Genomic DNA, 22,584 nt, shown 5'->3' with positions numbered 1-22,584 from the left:
ATGCTGCTTCAACTCACCAATGACTCTGACTCTGGTGTGGGGTTGGCTGAGTTGTGTTGATCATTGTTGATTCTTGCGGATCCCCCAAATGAAGGAAAAAGACCATCCTTACTGCGCCAGTCTCTCAAAATTTCCACATGCTGCTTGAACTGGGTGGATGCTTGTTGGAGCTTTAACGAGCATCGCCTCGCAAACTTCTGAAGTTTTGGGTCCTTCCTCCACAAAATCTGCTCATTGACTCTTCTTTCAGTTAGTTGTCACATCCAAGTAGGTTCGCATCACTTCCGCTTTCGATTGGCATTTCGTTAGGAAATGAGGCGGACAATCTACTCTCAGTAGCACTGATCACCGTTGGTGAGGATTTGACAACTATTGTCTTCCATTATCTTCGAAGGGTCTTTGAACTTGTGCAGAGCTCCTCTGCTAGATAGATAAGAGAACTGGGGTACTCGGTTTCGCCCATTCTCTTAAGAGTTGAGAAGGCAAAGGTTACTTGACTTCGCCCGCCTCCTCGAGGTTGTACTTCATGCATCGAGCTGGTTACTGGTCTTCGCCTGCTCTTTGCTCACACTTCTGAAGCACTTGAAGTGTTTGCACTCCTTGCGTTGAGTTAGCTACTGTGATTCACCTTCTCAATGCCATTGAACTTCTGGAATGCAGGAAGTTTTCACCCCAACTTGGAGTTATTCTCTGATAGATGAGGTCGCCTCTGGGATTGTACCGTCTTCTCCATCAACCCTGCCGCCTACTCCACTGAGTAGCGAAGGTACAGCACCACGTACTGCTTGCTTCGTTCCTTGGTCGTGCACTCTTGCATGACCCGAAGTCCTTCACTTACGGCTATCTTGATGAGAAACTTGTTGACACCGGTCTTACAAAGTTCCTCGGCCTCTGCCCTTCAGCCTTGTCTCGGTACTTGGAGATTGCCTCTGCATGCTCCACCTCCTTGGCCCCTTTCACGACCAAGCGCTCTCCCCTCCATGAGAGCAAGGGATCAATGACTTTCACGGAAGTCCCGCCTCTGCGGTACCATGGCGTTGCCATGCCCATGACCCTACTATCCGTTGCCTCGCATCTGCATCCCTTTTCTTCACGATCAGTAGATATGTCTCCGTGGCACTCCTCTGAGTCCACCTCCATTCTAACTGATGCTTGATTTTGGGTAGCTAAGTCCCTCTGGACTTGTCATCGCTTCCTCGCCCTTTTCGACCCCCTACTTCAACACCTCTGTGTTCTCCAAGAAGCTCTCCTTTGGTCGATGGAAAGATAGACTGCAACTCCCATGCATGGCCTCTGCCATCGCATTATAGGGTCTGCACCGATTCTGTTCTCCTTAGCTTCCTTGGTAGCAACGTTCGCTTACTCGACCTTGTCCTCTGACTTGTCGGGCTCCCTTAAGCGAATATGGGCTCTGGAGCAGTCCCACTCTCCAGCTGCTTCCATCATACCTCTGCATGATCAAGTCCCTCCCATGGGACTCACTGGTACTTGCATTCGAACTCTTCCCTTGGTGGAACACAGCCCCCATATGCTGATGGCCAAGGTTTTCATCCGATGCAAAATTCGATGCACGCACGGAAGACCCGCCTCTGCGGTACCATGGCCTTCACTCCTTGAATCCATAGCCCTTCTTGCCATCGTGTTGTTCACCGAAGTGGAGCTCCCAGTAACTCCCGATCATACCTCCATATGATCTCATCCCTCACGGGACGGTGTCGTGTGTATCGCATTGCCACGAACTGTTCCACCACGATCCGCTGCACCATGTCGCCTCCTGGTGACATCTCCATTGCATTCTGATCCTTGTGGAATAAACTCAAATTGTGAACCCTCCATGTGTGGCCTCTGCCAATACATCGCAGGGTCACCTCCACCTTCGATTTTGTTCGCTCCTTTGGCAATCGACCTTCATCCACCCACTCTTGGGTCACACCTAGATGAAGCACTGCTCTAGGACAGTCCGTCGCCTAGTAGCTCCCGAAGTCCACCGACTTCGCTGTAATTTATGCACCATTGTCTGGATCCTGGGCCTCTGCCCCTACCAGCACAATCTCCGCTGCGCACTGCTTCCTTCATGGCAACTTGAATGGCAACACTGTGGCATATTCTTCAAGAGTACCCGCCTCTGCGTCCTCTTGCCCCGTACTAAGGCCTTCTGAACCCAACTTCGCCTCCGCAAATTGAGTCGCCTTAGTTCCTCCATCAAATGCTCCTCCGAGATAAGGTGCATGTGCCCAAAAGCTCCCTTCGTCTTTGGCACCATGCAAGATGAGTCCACTCCGTCAGAATGGAGGACCCATGGAACAACATGATCCTGCTCTTGCCTCTACAAGAGTTCATGTCCTTGACCTCTGTCTAAGGAAAGCACTGTGCTTCTGCTCCATGTTCCAACTTCTCTGCTGGCTCCCTTCATGCGGCTTGGGTACTTCGCCAAGTTACACCCCAGTTGTTCCGCTCCTCGTTTTTGCATTGAGTCGATGGTGGCCCTCGCGCCCACCATTCCACGGGTCAGCCCTCCCTTGAGTCCGATCTCCAGATCGACTCCAAGTGTGCCTTCATTTAAGTTGCTTTAGGTTGCTCCCCCACTTGATCTCGCAATGCATCCACCAATGCATTCTCTCGAGCGAGATCATGCGACAACTCCTCGCTGCTTGCTCGGTCCATTGAGCTTCGTGGAGTTGTTGTTTGTGAGGTACTCTTCCTCAACATGTGAAGTCCGTCTCACATGATTCTCCCTCTGGAGTGTCGAGACTTATCCCTCCTGGATAACTGTCCCGTTGGAGCAACATCTCTCTTCGTTTCGGAGACCACCATCCCCTTGGACTACTCCGATCTGCTGAACAAACTGTGCATTGTTCTGCCTCTTGCAAACGCACTTGCTAGATTGCGCCTCCACGTCAATACAGCCACCGCTGCACCCCTCCAGGCCTAGCAACATGCTGAACTCGTTGCACACTTCAGCCTCCTCCGGACGTATCCTTCGCATGCCGAAGAGAAAGTTTCAATGCTCCATGGCGCCGAGTCTCGACCGCCTTGGGATGGCCACGAACAATCCATCGTCCGCATACAAGCCCATGCATGAGTACCGAGTTCTTCGAGTTAGCAATTCCCCTCACCTCTGTGAGCTTTGCACAACTCTTTCGGTCGCTGAGCAACTCATTCCACTTTGTATGGTCTCGTCCTTTGCCAAGCGCCTCGCTTGCCTTGAGCACCATCAAGTAAAGTTGTCAACGTTGAGCCGTAGCTCAAACTCAGCCATCCCAACCTTTGTGCGCTCCGCATTCTTCCAAGCTTGCTTGTTCTCGTGGTGCCTCTTGCGCGAAGGGTTGGCCATTCCTCTGAATGCCAATGTTAGATGCCCGCTCCTCTGAGCGACTCTTTTCCCTACATCTCCATGCCCGTTTTCCATCAAACGGTCGCGCGTTGCTGACTGCCCTCAACACAGCCCCGCTAGGTCCCCCACGTTTGCATGTCAAGTGTTTCTATAAGTGCTTGTCCCGCTCTGATACCATATGACACGGACTTAGCTGGTTTTGCCTAAGTCGTGTGACACCCTTGCGTGTCCGTCCGCAAAGGTCAGCCTCCCCGAAGCCTCCCATTGTCCCTTAGGACCAACAAAAGAGAGAACGGGCTAGAGAAAACGCCTCAATCGGGATCCACAAGCAAACATCTCCGAAAAACACTTCATAGACAAAGCAAATTACAAACAGACTTTACAAGCTCTGAACAGTGGCACAACAAAGGGTAAAATGGTCCATTACAGACCGAAAAGCTCTCGAGCGTGTCCACATGACATAACCTTTATTTACAAGCCTAAAGAGGCCACCAACCCAACTAAAATGGGACTATTAAGCCTTCGGCTGCCCCTTTACATTCTGTACAAGGCATGAACATGCCAAAAGACACGGACATACATAAGCATTACATCAAACACCTTGTTTAGAAGTTTGTCCGTGACAGCTTGTCATCAGACATTGAGTAGTACTACTGCTCAGTCTGGGCGGTCCTACCGCTTGACAGCGCTCGAAGACCGAGCTCAAGTAGTACCATCGCTTGACAGGGGTAGTACCACCGCTGGCAGTGATAATTGCCACCAGAAATCCTAGGAGACCGAGTCTCCCAGGTAGTGCCATCGCCGGCACAGGAAGTGCCACTGCTGGCCAAGATTTCAAGGGCCGAATGGGCTGTTCCATTCGGCCCAATTTGGGTCTGTTAAGGGCCCAGTTGGCCCTCGATTAAGTTAGTGGGATCACCTCCCAATCTTAACTTAATCTAGACTCTAACTACAATAATTAAGACATCATTACTGCAATTCGTGTTCTGGTGCGTCAATCGCTCTTCCGACGAGCTTCCAGCGAACATCCGATGAACCCTCGATGATGCTCCAATGAACTTCCGACAAGCTCCTGGACTTCGTGACGATCTTCTTGGCAAGTTCCGATGAGCTTCGATGACAAGCTCCTGGACTTCTCGGTTGGTTCCTGCAGAACTTCCGACAAACGTCCGGACTTCCGACGAACTCTCGGACTCCCAACGTGATCTTGATCTTGACTCTGGCATAACACTTGCTGCATGTCTTACTACCATCATAGTTAATCCTGCACACTTTTCTCAATATATAGATTAGATAAACAAATAACAATTGACTTCATCATCAAAATCTGAGATTCAACACTAACATGTATTTGTATTCTTTGACTCTACTTCTTTCTTGTCTAACCTAACAAAGGGGAGAAAGAAAATTGCTAGCTTAAATGAGAAACTTAGACTTGTTAGATCTTCCAAATGCATAAATTCTTCTTATACATTTTTTGGATTATAATCTTGATCTCTTGAATTTTAGACTTGATCTTTCATTTTTTATTATTGAAATAATGATTAAAACATTGATGATATGAATGCATGAAATACTCATGATATTGTTTTGATGCTTTAAAATGATATAAATTTGCTAGCTTATGAGTATCATGTATGATATGATGATTGATTTACTTTTAGTATCATGCATATAGTAAGGATGATATGTAAAGTTTTAAAATTGTGCATGTTGTAAATTGGAACTATAATGATGCACAAACATATTGAAATAATGATTGAAACATTAATATAATTATGAATGATGATTTGATATTATGCATGCAACACTTCAACTTATGAAAATGATGCATGCAATGATAAAATATTCATGATAAAAAATTATTTTGACATTCATAACTTGATTTTTTTATTATTCATCCTTTGTCATGATTTGAAAATTATTGTAAAGGAAAAAAGAGATACAAAACTGTATTCTTCCCTTCTTTTTTGACAATGATAAAGGGGGAGAAATATTGCTAGCTCAAGATGCAAAATTTAAAAACTTGCACATTCCAAAAGAAGCAAACTTGCTAGCTTGCTCATATCAAAAGAGAAGCAAGAAGTGCTATCTTCCAAATCTCAAGACGCACAAATGCAAACTTGCAAAATTTATAATTTTACTCATCATTAAAATTTATGATGATTTGATGATTATGCATGTTCTAAAATGTTGTAAGATTCACTAGCTTGTATGATGTAGAACTTGCTATCTTAAACATCACCCAGAAGTACTATCTTGCCTATCTCAAGAAACAAAAAAAAAAAGGGTTAACTTGCACATCTAGCAAAACTTATATTCAAAAAGTAAGAGTTGCTTTCTTGAATATCTCAAAATTACTAGCTTGCATGTTTTAAAATGTTATAAAATTTGAATTAAGAAAGTCTGAAATTTAACAAATTCACATATTCTGACATATTAACATTCCTAACTCTCTTCTAATAAAATCAAATTGTTCTTCACTTAAAGGCTTATAAAAATATCAGCCGATTGATGTTTTGTATCAATAAACTCTAGGATTACATCATGATTAGTGATGTGATCTCATATAAAGTGATGTCTAATGTCAATATGTTTTGTTCTAGAGTGTTGAATGAGATTTTTTGTTAAACATATTGTACTTGTGTTATCACATTTTATGGAGATATTTTTAAGATGAAACTTATAATCCTCTAAAGTGTTTTACATCCACACAACTTGTGCACAACATGCACTAGCTGCAATGTACTCGGCTTCGATTGTAGATAGTGCAACCGACTTTTGTTTCTTGGAAGTCTAAGAAACAAGTGTGTGTCCTAAAAATTGACATGTTCCTTAAGTGCTTTTTCTATCTAGTCTACAACCAGCAAAATCCGCATCAACATAAGCAATTAGCTCAAAGTTTTTGGATTTTGGATACCATAAGCCTATATTTGTGGTTCCTTTAAGATATCTAAGTATTCTCTTAACTGCTTTAAGATGAGATATCTTAAGATTAGATTAAAACCTACCACAGAGTCCTACACTAAACATGATATCCGATTTAGTTGCAGTGAGATAAAGTAAACTTCCTATCATACCCCTATAAGCTTTTTGATCAAAGCTTTCTCCACTTTCATTAATTTCTAACTTAGTGGAGGTGCTCATAGGAGTGTTGATAGCCTTTGAGCTATCCATATTAAACCTTTTTAGCAAATCTAAGACATATATTGTTTGACTAAGAAATATATCGTTACTTAGTTGTTTAATTTGTAAGTCCAAAAAGAAAGTTAATTCCCCCATTAAACTCATTTCAAATCCAAGACTCATACTTTTAGCAAATGATTCACAAAGAGATTCATTCGTAAAATCGAAAATGATATCATCAACACAAATTTAAACAATAAGAAAATTATTTTTAAAATTTTTTATAAACAATATAGTATCTACCTTGCCTTTAGAGAAATTATTTTTAATAAGAAATGAACTAAGTCTCTCGTACCAAGCCCTTGAGGCTTGTTTTAAACCATAGAGAGCTTTAGTTAATTTAAACACATGATTAGGGAGACTATCATTCTCAAATCCGGGAGATTGTTCAACATAAACTTCTTCGGAAATAAAGTCATTAAGAAAAGAACTTTTAACATCCATTTGAAACAACTTAAAATTATTACTACTATCATAGGCAAGGAGCATCCTTATAGCTTCTAATCGGGCCACAGGGAGAAGGTTTCTTCGTAATCGATACCTTCTTCTTAGTTGAAACCTTTGGCCACTAATCTAGCCTTATTTCTAACCACGATACCGGATTCATCTTGCTTATTTCTAAAGACCCATTTAGTACTAATAAGTAAATGATCATTTGGCCTAGGAACAAGCTTCCATCCCTCATTTCTCTCAAATTGATTTAACTCATCTTATATTGCGATAATCCATGAATCATCTTTCATGGCTTCGTTAATATATTTAGGTTCAATTTGGGAGAGAAAAGCGACGTTGGCACAAAAATTCTTAAGAGAAGAACGAGTTTGAACCCCTTTAGATGTGTCTCCTATGATTAGCTCCTTAGGATGAGCATCTACATACTTTCAATCCTTGGATAAGGATGTTTTGGAAGTAGATGCATCCAAGTTGCTAGATGGAGAAAGGGTTTCATTTAAATTCAAAGCATCAAAATTAACATCATCATCAAAATCATTTTTCTTAATTTTGGAAACCTCATTAAAAACAACATGAATGGATTCTTCTGTACTCAAAGTTCTTTTATTAAATATATGAAATGCTTTAGAAATAGAAGAATAGTCAAGAAAAATTCCTTCATCGGATTTAGCATCAATTTTTCCTAAGGCAACTTTTTCATTCAAGATAAAACACTTAGCTTACAAAACATGGAGAAGTATATTTATTAAATATTTTAAAAATAATTTTCTTATAGTTCAAATTTATGTTGATTATACCATTTTCGGTTCTTCAAATGAGTCTTTATGTGAGTCTTTTACCAAGAGTATGAGTCAAAAGTTTAAAATGAGTTTAATAGGTGAATTAACTTTCTACATAGGATTACAAATTGAAGAACTAAGCGATGAAATTTTTGTTAGTCAAACTAAATATGCTTTAGATCTATTAAAATGGTTCAATAAGGATAGTTCTAAGGCTATTAACACATCAATGAGCACTTTTACAAAATTAGATATGGACCATGATGGAGAAAATTTTGATCAAAAGACTTATAAGGGTATAATAGGTAGTTTACTATTTCTAACTGCAACTAGACCGGACATTATGTTTAGTGTTGGACTTTGTGCTAGATTTCAATCTAATCTCAAGCAATCTCACTTTAAAGCTATTTAGAGGATTTTCATATATTTAAAAGGAACTTCTAATCTAGGATTATGGTATCCAAAATCAAAAAATTTGAAATTAATTGCTTATGTCGATGCAGATTTTGCTAGATATAGAATAGATTAAAAAAAAGTACATTCGGAATATATCAACTCTTAAGTCATGCACTTATTTCTTGGTCTTCCAAGAAATAAAATTCTGTTGCATTATCTATAGTTAAAGTTGAATACATAGTAACAGATGCATGTTGTGCATAAGTTATTTGGATGAAAAATACATTAGAAGACTATGCAATTTGTTTGAAAAATATCCCTATAAAATATGATAACACTAGTGTAATATGTTTAACAAAGAATCTCATTCAACACTCTAGAACTAAAGATATTGGCATTAGATATCATTTTATTAGAGATCATATTAATAATCATGATATATCTTTAAAATTTATTGATACAAAATATCAATTAGTTGATATCATGAATCTTAATGCTTTCAAACAGATAGAATAGATAAACTACTCGATAACGGAAGTATCTAAGAATTTTTTAATTATGATCACTAACAATAGTCAAATTTGGGAATACACTCACCAATTTTTCTTGACTCAAGCAGCAAACACTCATAAATTTATACTTTCAATCTCAATCATAATAGATGAAACAGGAAATAATTTATTCATACATTAATAGAAATAGTCATCATCAAAGCATTGAGATTATTGTCAAATCAACGTGCAACATCTATACCAAAGAGATATCATATTTATCTCATAAAAATTTCAGAAACATAAAGCTAATAATACACTAAAAATTTAGCAGAGATGATTATTTATTCAGAGCTGCTTGAACAATAGTCTCATAATTACATCTTTAAATCCCTTCCAATTGTATCACAATAATATATTTAACTCCTCAAATTATCATAAACCAAGTGAAGTAATATATCTCATGTTAAATAGACCTTTTTGTAAGATACATAGTCTCCAATTCTTTTTATAGTCATAATAATCATCTCCCGCATCTGATATTGATTTTCCGAAGAGTTGATCTTTATTTTGTTTCTCTACAATGAAAGTATTGCAGCATTCTTTAAGATCTATGCTGGTTCTCTTCGAGAAACTTGGTAATTCTAACATTTTCAGATACGCCAGCTATTATATACTTTGGAATTTTAATTATATGTTTAACCTTAAGAATCTAAGGATCACTTACTCTCTTAAAATTTTCGAAAGTTGCTCTGTGATAATAAGAGGAAAATCATCTTTTCCCACCTTGATGCCAACATATAATTAGCATAGTTTCCCACATCTTTTCCAACATATATATAATAAGAGGAAAATCAATCTTTTCCCACCTTGACATTAGCATAGTTGCCACCATAGATGCCAACATGGCACAAAACTACATGAGTATTAGTGTGCATCATCAAAATTTTGATCATAATGTTTTCTATTTTACTTTTTTATTACTTAAAAAATAATTAAGAAACAACATAAACTCCTAGCAATATTTTATTTTTAATAATTAAGTGCAATATTACACAGTTGATAGGTCATGTGGGAGTCTACGTGAGAGCATCTTGTCGTTTAATGTAATGAAAGAAAACTAATTTTTTAGAAAAACATGCAAGCAATAATTTGTTTATTAAGTATGGATCATATGTAATATATATATATATATATATATATATATATATATATATATATATATATATATATATATAAAGGTCATGTCTTTTAGATTTTGCAACCATGAAATCTCACCATAAATGTGCGCTTCCAAGATGAAAAATACAAAGATTAACCCATTTAAAACAAAAGATGGAATAAATACTTGAACAAATACTACATACATGGATAAATTTTGTTTTGTACATATTGCTTTAGCATTTCTCTACAGAAGTACTGATTACAAATGGTTGCAGCATGTTTCCGTTTCTTGAACTGTACAAAACATCAAATATGTTTTGGCTACTAGCAGACTTTTAAGTGCTTATTTGATAGAAACATAAACTGGTAAGTGGAAGATATGCATCATGGTTACTTGATCTTGTTGCATGCGAGAAATAATTTTTCACATGCACGCATGTGTAAATCATTAATTTTGTTTTATTTATTTAGCCATGATATACTTGGTTAGTGCTTTCAGACCCACTCTTTCCTCCTAATATAAATAACTCAGTTGATCTTTCAGATTCATATGCATGTATATATCACCAAATTGTAGCTATAACATGGAAAGATCTAATCATGAAATATGGATGTAAATGGATCGATCGTCCAGAGCAGGAACCAATTCGACTTACAGATTGTTAATCGACTAATATTGAGAACAGAAATCATTCTGGGTTGATTACGTGATGCATTCCAAACCACGGGTAGGCGAAATTATTTTTCAGGTCAATAATTCATAATTTTCCATGTAAACATAATAAAATGTATATACATATGCACATCAGGAACAAACTAAACATAACCAAACTATCATTTCTAAGTGATGTTGTACATAGCTATTCTTAAGTAATAAAACAACCAGCGAATGCCTGAGTGGCATGTTTAGTTTGATACGAGATTTGGCATCATTAAATATCACTAAATGTATAATGGGAGAATCCTTCCCAACACAATTTCGAGTCTCTAAAATGAACAACTTACATATAAAACCATCATTCACGTTGGCATAGGGACATCGTGTTGTGTGGGTTTCTGATGGTTCATGCACAACACCAATTAGACAATGCATATAGAAATGGAACATTAAAATAGACAAACATATTTGTTTTTTTTTAACCAAGCAAACAACTCTGAATTTGAGAATGCCAGACAAGTTTCCTTGTAGCTCATAAAGGAAATTTAGTTGGGTATACCTGAGAAACTGAAGGGTAATATGTCATCCAAGGAAAAATTATCAAACAATTTCCAATTATATGCATCCAACTTTCTCTCTAGACATACCAAGTCAACGGCACCTAATCTCTCAAGTTCCTCAATGAATATAAGAAATAAGAGAGTAGTTTGCAATGTAACAACAAATAATAGTATCAGATTAGCTGGATATAAACTACAAAGATAAGCAATGATATCAAAATAAACAAAGAACTTCTCTAACAGAGGGAACCAGAGTAGTTATATATGTTCCACAATTCATACCTTTGACATTTAGAACACAAATTCTGTTTTCTTAACTCTGATATCTTTTAGTAGGAAGCTACAAAAATATTCATTGGAAAGTAGAATATGCTGATAAAGAATAATAATGAAACAATACTGGACTTTGATACCCACACAGATTATTTCATCTCAACCTACCAGACCTTAATATTGAATAGTACACCAACCTGTAACATACAATATCATTGAATAAAGAAATGAAAAAGAATTATATTTGTACCAATATCAAGCAATATTTTTTGATACTGGTACTTGGTTTGACCTGTAAATATTGGTCCACACAGGTGCAATCAAGATTTCAAACCTTGTTCAAAAGCATTCAAAAAAGAGAATGATCAGGCACTAGAACACATGTACCACATTGAGTAACACGGCAATCAGGTGTTAGAAGCAAGCATATTTAACTAAAGGAGGTGGGAGTATGTTAAATAGATTGGTACTATGTAAGTGAAGTACCTCCATGGTCTTTTTCAACATGCTCCACCAGTGCCACTGGATCTCTAAATCCTTTGCTACATTTTGGGCAAACATCAATTGTCACTCTATTGCCAGCTGGTTGAGAACTTCGCTGATGAGATCTCTCAGCATGCTCACTGTGTTCCATTAATTCGCCACTATTACTGCTTTCTGCAATTCCATTTTTTGCCTTCTGTAAAGCTTGTGTAGCTGCATCACTAAACTTCAACATGCCTGATTCAGCTGAGGCACGAACATTGGATACTGCATTCATTAAGCTTGCACCCCACCATGAGGAACTACTTGAACTGCTACTTTGCAATGACTTCCCTTTTTGGCTCCTATTCAAAAGACCAATGAATGGGAAGCTAGAATTCAGTTTCTTTGGCCCAGGACATTTGTGATCAGGTCCAAATCTGTGCTTCAAGCAGTGTTCTTGAGTACAGTCGCTGCATCTAATTGAGTTAGACAAATTCAGTATTTCTTTGCATCCAGGGACAGGACAGCGTCTTTTCTTGGTTGCTCTTTGGTAGTTTGAAGGGTCGCAGTCAGTATTAACGTGCAACTCCCAAGTTATGTTTGGGTCTTCATCCCAGACTAGACGAACTCCCATAGCACATAGTGGGCATATTAAAACTGTCACATCTTTTTGACTGGCATTAAGGCATTGATGACTGATATAACTCCTATGTTGCAGACAAAACACCTGGAAATATTTCAACATCATCCTAGGAACTCTGATAAAAATTGTAAAAGAAAAGCAAAATAGGAAGCACAAATTTCAAACGATCACAGAGATGAAAAACCTGTTAAACATATAAGCAGTAAATAGGCAAAAACTTTAGGAATTAATTCTGTGAGATATGCTAATTTGAATCAACCTGGTCTCTACACAAAATGTACTTGTAAACATATATGATGAACATAGTTGAACTCTGAACTTCCCATGGACTCTCTAGCAGAAGATATGATTTCTATGGTAAAATGTTAAAGATGGTTGATATAATTATTATCACTTAACTAGGATGCAAGTAGTTTTTAACTGGAAGGAGTATTTACTTGCATGACTTCTATCCAACAAATCTTTTGTGTACTTCAAAGATTCACCGGTACATTAAATGATTTATATTACCAAAATGGAAGAGATTTCAAAGGGTACCAAAGGCTATAAGCCTAGTCCAAGACAATTTTATTCTGATGAGACATGCTAGATCGGTCACAAAATGACCTTGTTTGAGCCACCATGCTAAATAGACTTTCCCATCTGTGGTTACGGTGGTCATCTGGAATAGGAAGTCCCCATTTGTGATGGTTTGTTAAGTTCACTTCTCCTTTACAATGTTGAGCACATAAGAATCAAACAAAAATTTGGCAAGCTTAAAGCCCTCTTTCCTCTCCCTTCACTCTTCCTCTCGCACACACTCGCTCACTCTCATTTCATACTAAATCTCTCAAAAATCTATTCCAATTCTTTTCCAAAACCAATCACCCATAAAAAATGAGGCCTATTTGCTAAAGAATAAGATTGAAGTCCAAGATCCAGTCCAATTTGAACCTTGCCCATCACTGAATGCATGCATACATGCTGGAGAGAAAAAAGAACATCAAAGAAGCAACTAGAAGGTGGTTTACTTTTCTCAAATCTCAACGGATATAGCCCAGGGCTCTTGCAACCAAAGCATGGTGTCCTTCGTTGAGAAGGCTAATCTTGACATACAACATCCCATCCCAAGAGAGATACATAACACCTATCTGGATGAGCTGATCCAGGAGCTCAGAGATTGGATTAAATTATTCAAGGTGCAGGAGGACCACTACGGTGTTAAAATAACAGATGACAATTGGTTCAGACGCAAGGGTGAACAACATGCAATAGAAGGATAGTTTTTCCGTTAATGCTTCCAATAAAATCCATTATGGACACTATATAGAGGGTTTGATAAACCTATTGATGGAGATTGCACCAGAGCATGCTACACGTGGTGATAGAAAATATGGAAAATTTCAAGAAGACTGGCCATCAATTGATGGATTGTAGAGAATATTAATTTTGAAAGGGCTAAGAGTTCAAGGATTAGTGACAAACGGTGATGACAATGAAGACAACAATGGCACTAGATGATGTTGCTGTAGCACAATGCTTCATATATATGGCTTTGTTTGTTTGTTTCTTTCTTTCTTTCTTTCCTTCTCTTCTTTTCTCTTTTATTCTTTGGCAAAATGTGCACCAAACGGTCCAAGCTCCAATTGTGTGCTGCAAAATCGACTTATTCTTTCTGTGATCATCCATTCTTGATGAGTTTAGACCGATTCTAACTATTCTTGGTCGACCTCAACCATTTTTGCAACTGAACAATGTTCCATCCGTGAAATTGTGGAATCTCAATCTAGGAGTGGCTAAATTGCAATCCAGATTGGAACGATTGATTTTGAAAATTATGATCAACATAAAATGAAGTACGTGAGGCATAAAAGCAAATGATGAAAGCCTTCATTAGTTTTAAATATCATCAATTTTTCCTCTCAACTACATATCAATCAAGGGAACTCACAGAACTGGTTCTTTACAGAATTCACCAAGGCGTACACTTGAGCTTACACACTGTAATAAAGTAAAGGGTCAATACCATACAAAACAGTCCACAAGAACTTAGCTAAGTTAGCAAAATAAAAATAGACAGTCATCTAAAAAAGTGATGACATAGGAATTAATTGGCTAAAAGAACAAAATTGATTCAATATATTACCATTATTCATTAACAATTTATGAATAAATCAAAGCTAGCACTAGCTTGTGAGCAACAAATGAAAGATTGTGTGTCATCATCTTTAATGCTACTTAAGTTGAGCCAACTCAAGTATCAAAATTTTAAAAAAAAACTCAAGTATCAAAAGGTTTAAACTTTCGGTCCAATACTAGCCACAACAAGTTGCAATATTAGTATAGTAATAATATAGCAGGCAATATAGTGACATGTATCACTCAATATCATGGAAATATAAATGGTTAAGGTCCATTTTAGCCCTTGTAGTTTTGGTCATAGATCACTTAAGCTCTTATGGTTTATTCGTGTCTAAAATAACCCCTATATTTTTAAAAACGTAGCATATAAACCCCTCATGTCAAGTCTGAGTTAAGAGATGTTAGAATCTGCTTATGTAGCATGTTGGCTCATAATAAACTATTAATATAATGACGTGTAATTTAGGTTTAAAAAAATGATCCATTTTAGTTCCTGTGGTTTTGATCATGGACCACATAAGCCATTATGGTTTTGCTTGTGTCTAAAATAACCCCTATATTTTAAAAAACATAGAATATAAGCCCCTCTTGTCAAGTTTGAGTTAGTAGACATTAGAGTCTGCTTATGTTACATGCTAACTCACAATAAACAATTAATATAATAACATGTATAATTTAAATTAAAAAAATTAAGACCATCAAAGGTGGGAGGAGGCGTCGTCGTGAAAGCGACCACAAACTGTAGCACCGAGCTACTATTGCTTAGCAAGGCATCATACGCATGCAGCCTCTCCTACGCTGATGACAAGCTCAGGAGCTTTCAGTCCTGCCTCAAGTGGATGTGCGTCGACCAATCCGACGCTAGGCATGTAATGATCTCCTAGTCCCTATTCCTCCTCTTGGGTGTCTTCGTCCCACCGCCTCCCACTTTGTCCTCTCCTGAGCTCCCACCCATCACGGCTACGATTTGGTGGTCTAGCTCTCTCTCACCTCCGCCTCTGGTCTCTCCGCCTTCGTCCGCCACTACGGCCTCCGTCGCTTCCTCTTCCTCAACAAGATAGATATTTTTTTAAAACTTAAATTACAAGTATCATTATATTAATAATTTATTATGAGTCAGCATACCACGTAAGCAAACTCTAACGTTTATCAAATCAGACTTAACGGGAGAGGCTTATATGCTACATTTTTAAAAATGTAAGGGTTATTTTAGACACAAACAAAACCATAAGGGTTAAGTGGTCCATGACCAAAACCATAGGGGCTAAAATGGATCATTTTTTTTTAACTTAAATTACACATATCATTATATTAATAATTTATTATGAGTCAGCATACCATGTAAGCAGACTTTACATCTGTTAACTCAGACTTGATGAGAGAGGCTTATATGCTACGTTTTTTAAAATATATGGATTATTTTAGACACGAGTAAACCATAAGGATTTAAGTGGTTCATGGCCAAAACTACAGGGGCTAAAATGAACCTTAACCCAAATATAAAATGAAAAATCTGGTTACAACACATTACAATATCAGTACTGTAATAATATAGCAGGCAGTATAGTGATATATACCATTCAATATGAATGAAAAATAACAAAAAAAATAATTGGTACTAAGCCATATGGCTGGAACCGATCCTTGGTCAAACTGATAATTACAAGTTGATATGTATAGGTCGAAATAGTATTTTAAAACATTGGTTGAGATGTAATTACTAATATTGACTAGATATAAAAACATTCAGTAGAAATTCGCTGATTGGTCTTGTCATGTGCAATCAAACAAAAAGTTTGACCTCTCTAAACTTCGGAACAGTTGGTATGAACACAATCGATAATTAACTTATTTACATGGTTTGACATCTTACATTTATTTTTAATGGAAACATATTGCATAAACCAGTTGACTGATCTGAGTTAAATGGCTGATCACCAGAGCTTCAGAATAGAAAGTTGGTGATAAACTTCAGTAGAAACATCACATATGGACATCAATTTTATCTATTATTTTGCTTTTCTATTTGGGCTTGAAGAATAATAGAGGCTGATACTGAAAAAGTAATTCTTTTCTCCTCTATCCTGAGTCTCTTCTTTCTTGTTCTTTCTTTTGTCTTACTTTACAAAACACTACACTAGACCTATCACTATAAAATTTCACTCAAACTTTACAATCCATCTGAAGTAGTCTCTTATTCATTATCTGACCCCTATGTCTTTATTCCTAGCATCTCATCACTTACACAGATATAACTAAACTTGAGTCTTAAGCTCATCTTCATGTGCTGACGACACATAGACCTAGTCAGGAGTTGGTATCAAAAGAGTCAACAAGCTAAAAAGGGGGAACCTGGTGCACAAGGCTCGCGCCAGCGTGGGGTCTGGGGAATGTTGAAAGAGTCAGCAAGGTCCTCTCCTTAAAGTGCCTTTTGGTTCAGCCCCATAGGATAAAATTGTGTGGATCATAGCCAAAAATGGATAATAAACCACAAATCCCATGTGAACGAGTGATGACAATTATAACTTCATTTATGGTGGAGATGCAGGATACCAAAAACTCGCCGCTCTCCAATTGGGGGTTCTTGATGATGCCACAAAGTCTCATACTGGTCAAGTGTTGGAAAGTCAAGACCTTATAAGAGCCGGTAAGATCTCTTCTCAAGTCATCGAGTTGCATCAAGCTCAATTTCTAGCCTAAAAAGATCACTAACCATAATAAGGCCTCCTAGCTACAAAGCAAACCACAATAGAAGCACCTTTCCAACCACCCCACTACCATGGATCCGAGATATTGATCCCGGATCTAAAGTTATATGGACAACAAAATGCTGAATCATTTTGTTGTTCCGGCAAATTGCTTCTGCCTTTTTATTTTATTTCTTACATTCACTTGGTATGTTAGGAACCATAAGCAAAAACAATCAAACTCAGGCCAGTTCCCACATAAAATCACCTTTCCAACCAGTCCATCTAAGTCCAATGATTAGAGAAAATCCTAATATTAATTCAATATGCAATCTTAGCCAAAGATGGAGAATCTATAACATTATCGGATCTCATCAAGTGCGAACAATCCAAAAATCATTATTACAAGATATTTATCTTTTTTAAATATTGAGAACCTGCTGATGAAAGTTATCAGATTTTAAGAGGACTAACTACTGGTTCAACTGAGAAAATCAGGAACTAGATCCTCAGCTAGTCTGATTCACTAATTAGATTATCCATGACAAAAAATAAGATTGAACCTGCTATGTTTTCCGTAACTTGAATAAGCGGGTTGGATCGATCAGTCCATTTTTGTCATCCATTCTTGATATGCATTGATCATATCTTAACTAGCAATAGCCAAAAGTCTTTAACACAGGGTTTATAATGACACTTAAAAGTACCTTGTATATTTCAGTCCTTAAGTAGCTCATGTCTTTCTTGTCTGTGATACATGCATATCTAATGTAGCTAGTAGATTTTACTATAGAAAGTAGATGTGTCGCTGTACTGTGGGATGGCAAATATGCATGGAGCTCAGAAAATGTCTAAAAGTGCTACAGAATAGCTCAAATAATGTCCTAAAGTTGAATCTACACCTATGGAGCAGAGACGGCCTGAAATCTGTTGCGCAAACCTTAATGCATAATGTCGTTCGAATCATGCATGGGGCAGGACAATTAATGTAAATTGCTCGACTAACAGATGAGCTTGAATGAAAATTTGGGTATAGTTTATGAGTTACCTACACTACATCCATCTTTAGGGTGACCAAGCAAAAGGAAAAATGAAAGAAAGAGTAGCGAGACCCAATACTTCTCAGAGCCAGCATTTGAGCAAAACATTCACAAATGAAGATCCCTCTTTTTCTTTCATCGTTGCGCAAATATGAAATACTATACTTCGTTAGCACAACATGGCCTATTATCCTAAACTGCTAAAATTCAGCACTTTAGCGTTTGAATTAAAACCTGGCCCAAAATTTAACAGCAAGAAGCCCAATTTTGAAATCAAACAGGGTGTTCTCGTTCCCTTTCGGAAAGTCTGTTGCAATAACCAAGGGCGGGAGAGAAAACATCTAAAGAAAAGAACCCGTGAAGCTTGAGTACCTGATTGCAGCGGTCGCAGGTGAAGGGCAAGAAATCGATCTGCCGGCAATCATCGACGCTGCAGTGCTTACCGAGGTCAGGGAATTCCGGGGTTCCCATCAAGAGATCTGCGAGGGACCACAGATATCAAATCAAACCCAACAGGTGACGACGAGGAGAGTGACGAGCACGGGGATTAATTGAGGGATCAATGGGAAAGAAACTGGAATTAATTCGGTTCCACCCTCTCTCACTCTTTCTCTCTCTCTCTCTCTCTCTCTCTCTCTCTCTCTCTCTCAGATCGACACGGCCGGTTTTACGTTCCTGTTCGACCGCGTAAAGGGATAAATTGGCTTGCCGTGCACTCCGGATTGGTGCCGGACGGCGTGCGTGCACGGTTGACCTGCGGGTGACTTGTTCTCCGAATTTACGAATGGGAGGAGGGGATGGCCGAGGATTCTTTTTTATCCAAAACAACTTAATTTCTAATTTCTCCTCGCGTTGTTTTGAAAAGTAAAAGGATCATTTTTCTTTTTTTCCAAAAAAATTAAAATTAGCTAAACTATGAGAAACTTAATTTTGGCTTCTAGAAATGTGAGAAAAATGGTAAATAGAGACTCACGTAATAAGCTCCCTAATACGTTCGAAGACCAAGGAATTCCAGTATTGCCATCTATAAAATTGATTATATTTATAACATTCTAGGTGTATTTATAAATATATTTGAAATGTGCAGTGAAAACCTAATGGATACCATAAATATAAATTATTGTTTGATAATTTTTTTAAATTACATCTGACTTAGATGCTATATTGAAAATACACAAATGTTGATGTCACCTCATAATAGCATTAGCATTTTAGTATTTGTAGGATGCTAATATAATTTTTTAAATATCTTAGTATCCTATGATTTTACCTAAGATTATAAAAATATCAAAATAATTTAGTGAGAAATCAATATGATTTATATTTTTTATAAGATAAAATTTTATTTATTTATTTTTAAAATTATTTTACATCAATTAATATTATTATAATTTTTATTTATTATATATTTGGGTCATACGAAATTTATATAAGATTATTAAATTTATTTATTTATTTAAAAATATATATTTACTTTTGAATAAATATTAAATATATTAGAAGGATAAATTTGATAAGTGTACGATGTTACGATCAAAAGCAACACTAAGAAAGGGGAGTGAATTTAAACCTTTTAAACATTTTAGATTCATCATCAGTAGTGCTTTCCATTAAAATTTTCTCTAAAAATATTCAAATTTCCATGCCTTTCTAAGAATTCTTCATCTCTAAAAAAAGATTCTATCAATCACTAAATAATCCACTGGACCTTAAAATATATATTGTACAACCATTATATCAAATATCCAAATGATCTTTTTTAGTCATGATTCTATACCACCTTTGTCATACTTCTAAAATAACCTATCTTAAATTAAAGAAAAATTCAATCATTCACAATTCAAACCCATGATTCTAAGACAAAATTTTAGGATACTAAAAGTTATTGAATCTCAGATTTTGATAATGAAACCAATCAATATGTGTTTATGTTTTAATCTACGTTTTTGAGTGATGCGGGATGCTTCGATCAGGATGAGACAATTATAGCAGGAAAATCATGTTGTGTCAGAGGAACATGTCAAAAGATTAGACGTTAGATCGGTGGATCGGTCGACGTATTGATAGAAGGCTTTGGGCCATGAATTCGGGTATCGGGCCAAGAAGAGCGGGTATTGCGCCAAGGATATCGGAGTTGCAGAGTCAACTGGCCGATTGGGCAATAGGCCATAAAGAGAGGACGATGCGTCGAAGAATCGAACGAAGCGTCGAGGGACCAATGACATGTCGGACAACTTGATTGCTTAGGAGTAATTATCTAGATCGAAGTTTTGCTTTACTTATGCAAGATTAACTACGATAGCTTGAAGATATAAAGCAAGTCTACCAGAGTCAAGTTCGATGGGTGTTCGAGAGTCTGCTGAGAGTTCGAAGATTCGTCGGAAGTGCAGCCGGAACCAACCGAGAAGGAATCGGGGACTTGCCGAAGTTTTCAGAAGTCCGCCAGAGAGATTGTTGGAGGTTCGCGGAGATCACCGAGAATGTTCGGCTACTTGCCAAAGACTCACTAAACTCGCCACAAGACCGGGAGCTTGCTAGGAGTCCGCCGGAAAAAATCCGAGGGTGTATCGGAAGTCTGCCGAAAGTTCACCGGAAAGCTCGCCGAAAGGAAACTCGACGTTGCCGGTTAAAAACCTGCTTAGGACTATGTCTTAATTTTGTAGTTTATATGTAATTAGGGTTAGGATTAAGGGTTAAACCTATAACCCGGTTAGGGGCTAATTGGGCCCAAGTTCGGACTGGTTTGGGCTAAGTTTGGAGCCCAACCAATGAGCTGAAATAGTCTAGGCAGTGGCACCGCTAGACTAGGTGGTGGCACCGCCCAGAACCTGAGAGTTCTAGTAGTGGTACCACCAGCAAACTACTGGATTAGGCGATGGCATCGCCCAGCACCTGAGAGGTCCGGCGGTGGCACTGCCAGTACACTGTCAGTGTCAGACACTGACAGGCGGTGGCACCACCACTAACAGGCGATGGCACCACCAGCACTAGGAAACCCAAAAGCAATTCAAATTTGGAGCCCAAATTTGAATCCTCTTGGGACTTATAAATACCCCTCAATTCTCAGTAGAGACAACAACCTTTGAGAAATTAGATATTGAGAAAAAGCCTTAGCAAGTCTTGTTTTTAATAGCTTAAGTGTTCACCTCCCTCTTTCTCTTTGAAAAATCTATAAGAGTGTGAACCACTTGTAAAAGGTTGTAAGAGGGGTATTTGTCCTTCCCCTTTAAAGTGATTTGCTAGTGAAAGTTGGGAGCCTCATCAAAGAAGGCTTCGCAAGCGGATGTAGGTCATTTGATCGAACCACTTTAAATTGGTGTGTTCCTTAAATGTGTGAGTGTTTACCTTTCTGAAACATTTATTTACATAGCAGCAAGCTTTTGGTTTTCATCTCCTTACTTTACTCGAGCTACTTTTACCAAGTCATTCTTTGTCGAATCGAAATCTCTACACATTTACGAAATCATTTTTAAACTTACGAGTTTTAATCCACTGCACTAATTCACCCCTCCTCCCCTCTTAGTGATGCTCCGATCCTAACAAAAGCACCCAATTCTCATACACATATGATAAAACCTATATAATTTATAATCATTCAACACATAACTTGATAACTCTATAAATCCTAAAGCTAACTAACAAATTATTAACAACTACTTATAAATTCACAAGATCAATGAAACACTGCAATCATAAACCAAACATTTATCAAAAGTTTACATCAATATAAAAACTTTATATTTAACATTTTCACTTCCAAAATATAAAAGGTTTTTTTAACCTTTACAATAACACACATCAACTTATATTTTTAGACAACAATACAATAAAAGTATTCTTTCACAATCACATCATATTAAACCACCAAAAACTTACCACAAACTTCTAACATTTCATTGCCTTAGCCCAAACCTAACATGAGGGTGAGCCTAATCTGAAAATTTTGTATACAATAAAGTGAGCTACAAAGCTTAATGACTATTATATCTATGACACAGAGATGACAAATCATATGGCTTAAGAGTCAAGGTGTAATGTATGGATTTAAGAGTCATATATATCATTTTATTAGATGTATATTTAATAAAGGAACAAGGAGCAATATATAAGTAAATCGATATCAAAATATAAGAAAATGAGCTCAAGGGTAGAGTCAAATTTATCAATTCATTGGATTCATTAATAACAATAGAGCAAAGAGTATCATAAGAGCATATCAAAAATAATATAAAATATGAGCTTAAGTGTCATATTTAATATTTCATTCATATCAATAGAGTATATAGCAACAGAAACATGTTCTTTGGAAAACATATCAAAGATGCATAGAGAAT

General features: G+C 37.3%; 1 protein-coding gene across 1 annotated transcript; it reads right to left on the bottom strand.

The window, feature by feature from the left end:
• Positions 1-11,514: 11,514 nt before the first annotated feature.
• Positions 11,515-19,048, bottom strand: LOC135676626 (zinc finger AN1 and C2H2 domain-containing stress-associated protein 16-like). The gene is made up of 2 exons (XM_065188006.1): positions 18,623-19,048; positions 11,515-12,486 (listed from the first exon to the last, which is right to left on the bottom strand). Exons 1-2 carry the CDS (start codon positions 18,719-18,721, stop codon positions 11,764-11,766), a joined length of 822 nt encoding a protein of 273 aa, XP_065044078.1. The 5' UTR covers positions 18,722-19,048; the 3' UTR covers positions 11,515-11,763.
• Between the last annotated feature and the right edge of the window lie 3,536 nt (positions 19,049-22,584).

This window comes from Musa acuminata, chromosome BXJ1-6 (assembly GCF_036884655.1).
Source record: "Musa acuminata AAA Group cultivar baxijiao chromosome BXJ1-6, Cavendish_Baxijiao_AAA, whole genome shotgun sequence".
In the NCBI taxonomy this organism is placed as follows: Eukaryota; Viridiplantae; Streptophyta; class Magnoliopsida; order Zingiberales; family Musaceae; genus Musa; species Musa acuminata.
This window is presented reverse-complemented; position numbering and strand designations above follow the sequence as displayed.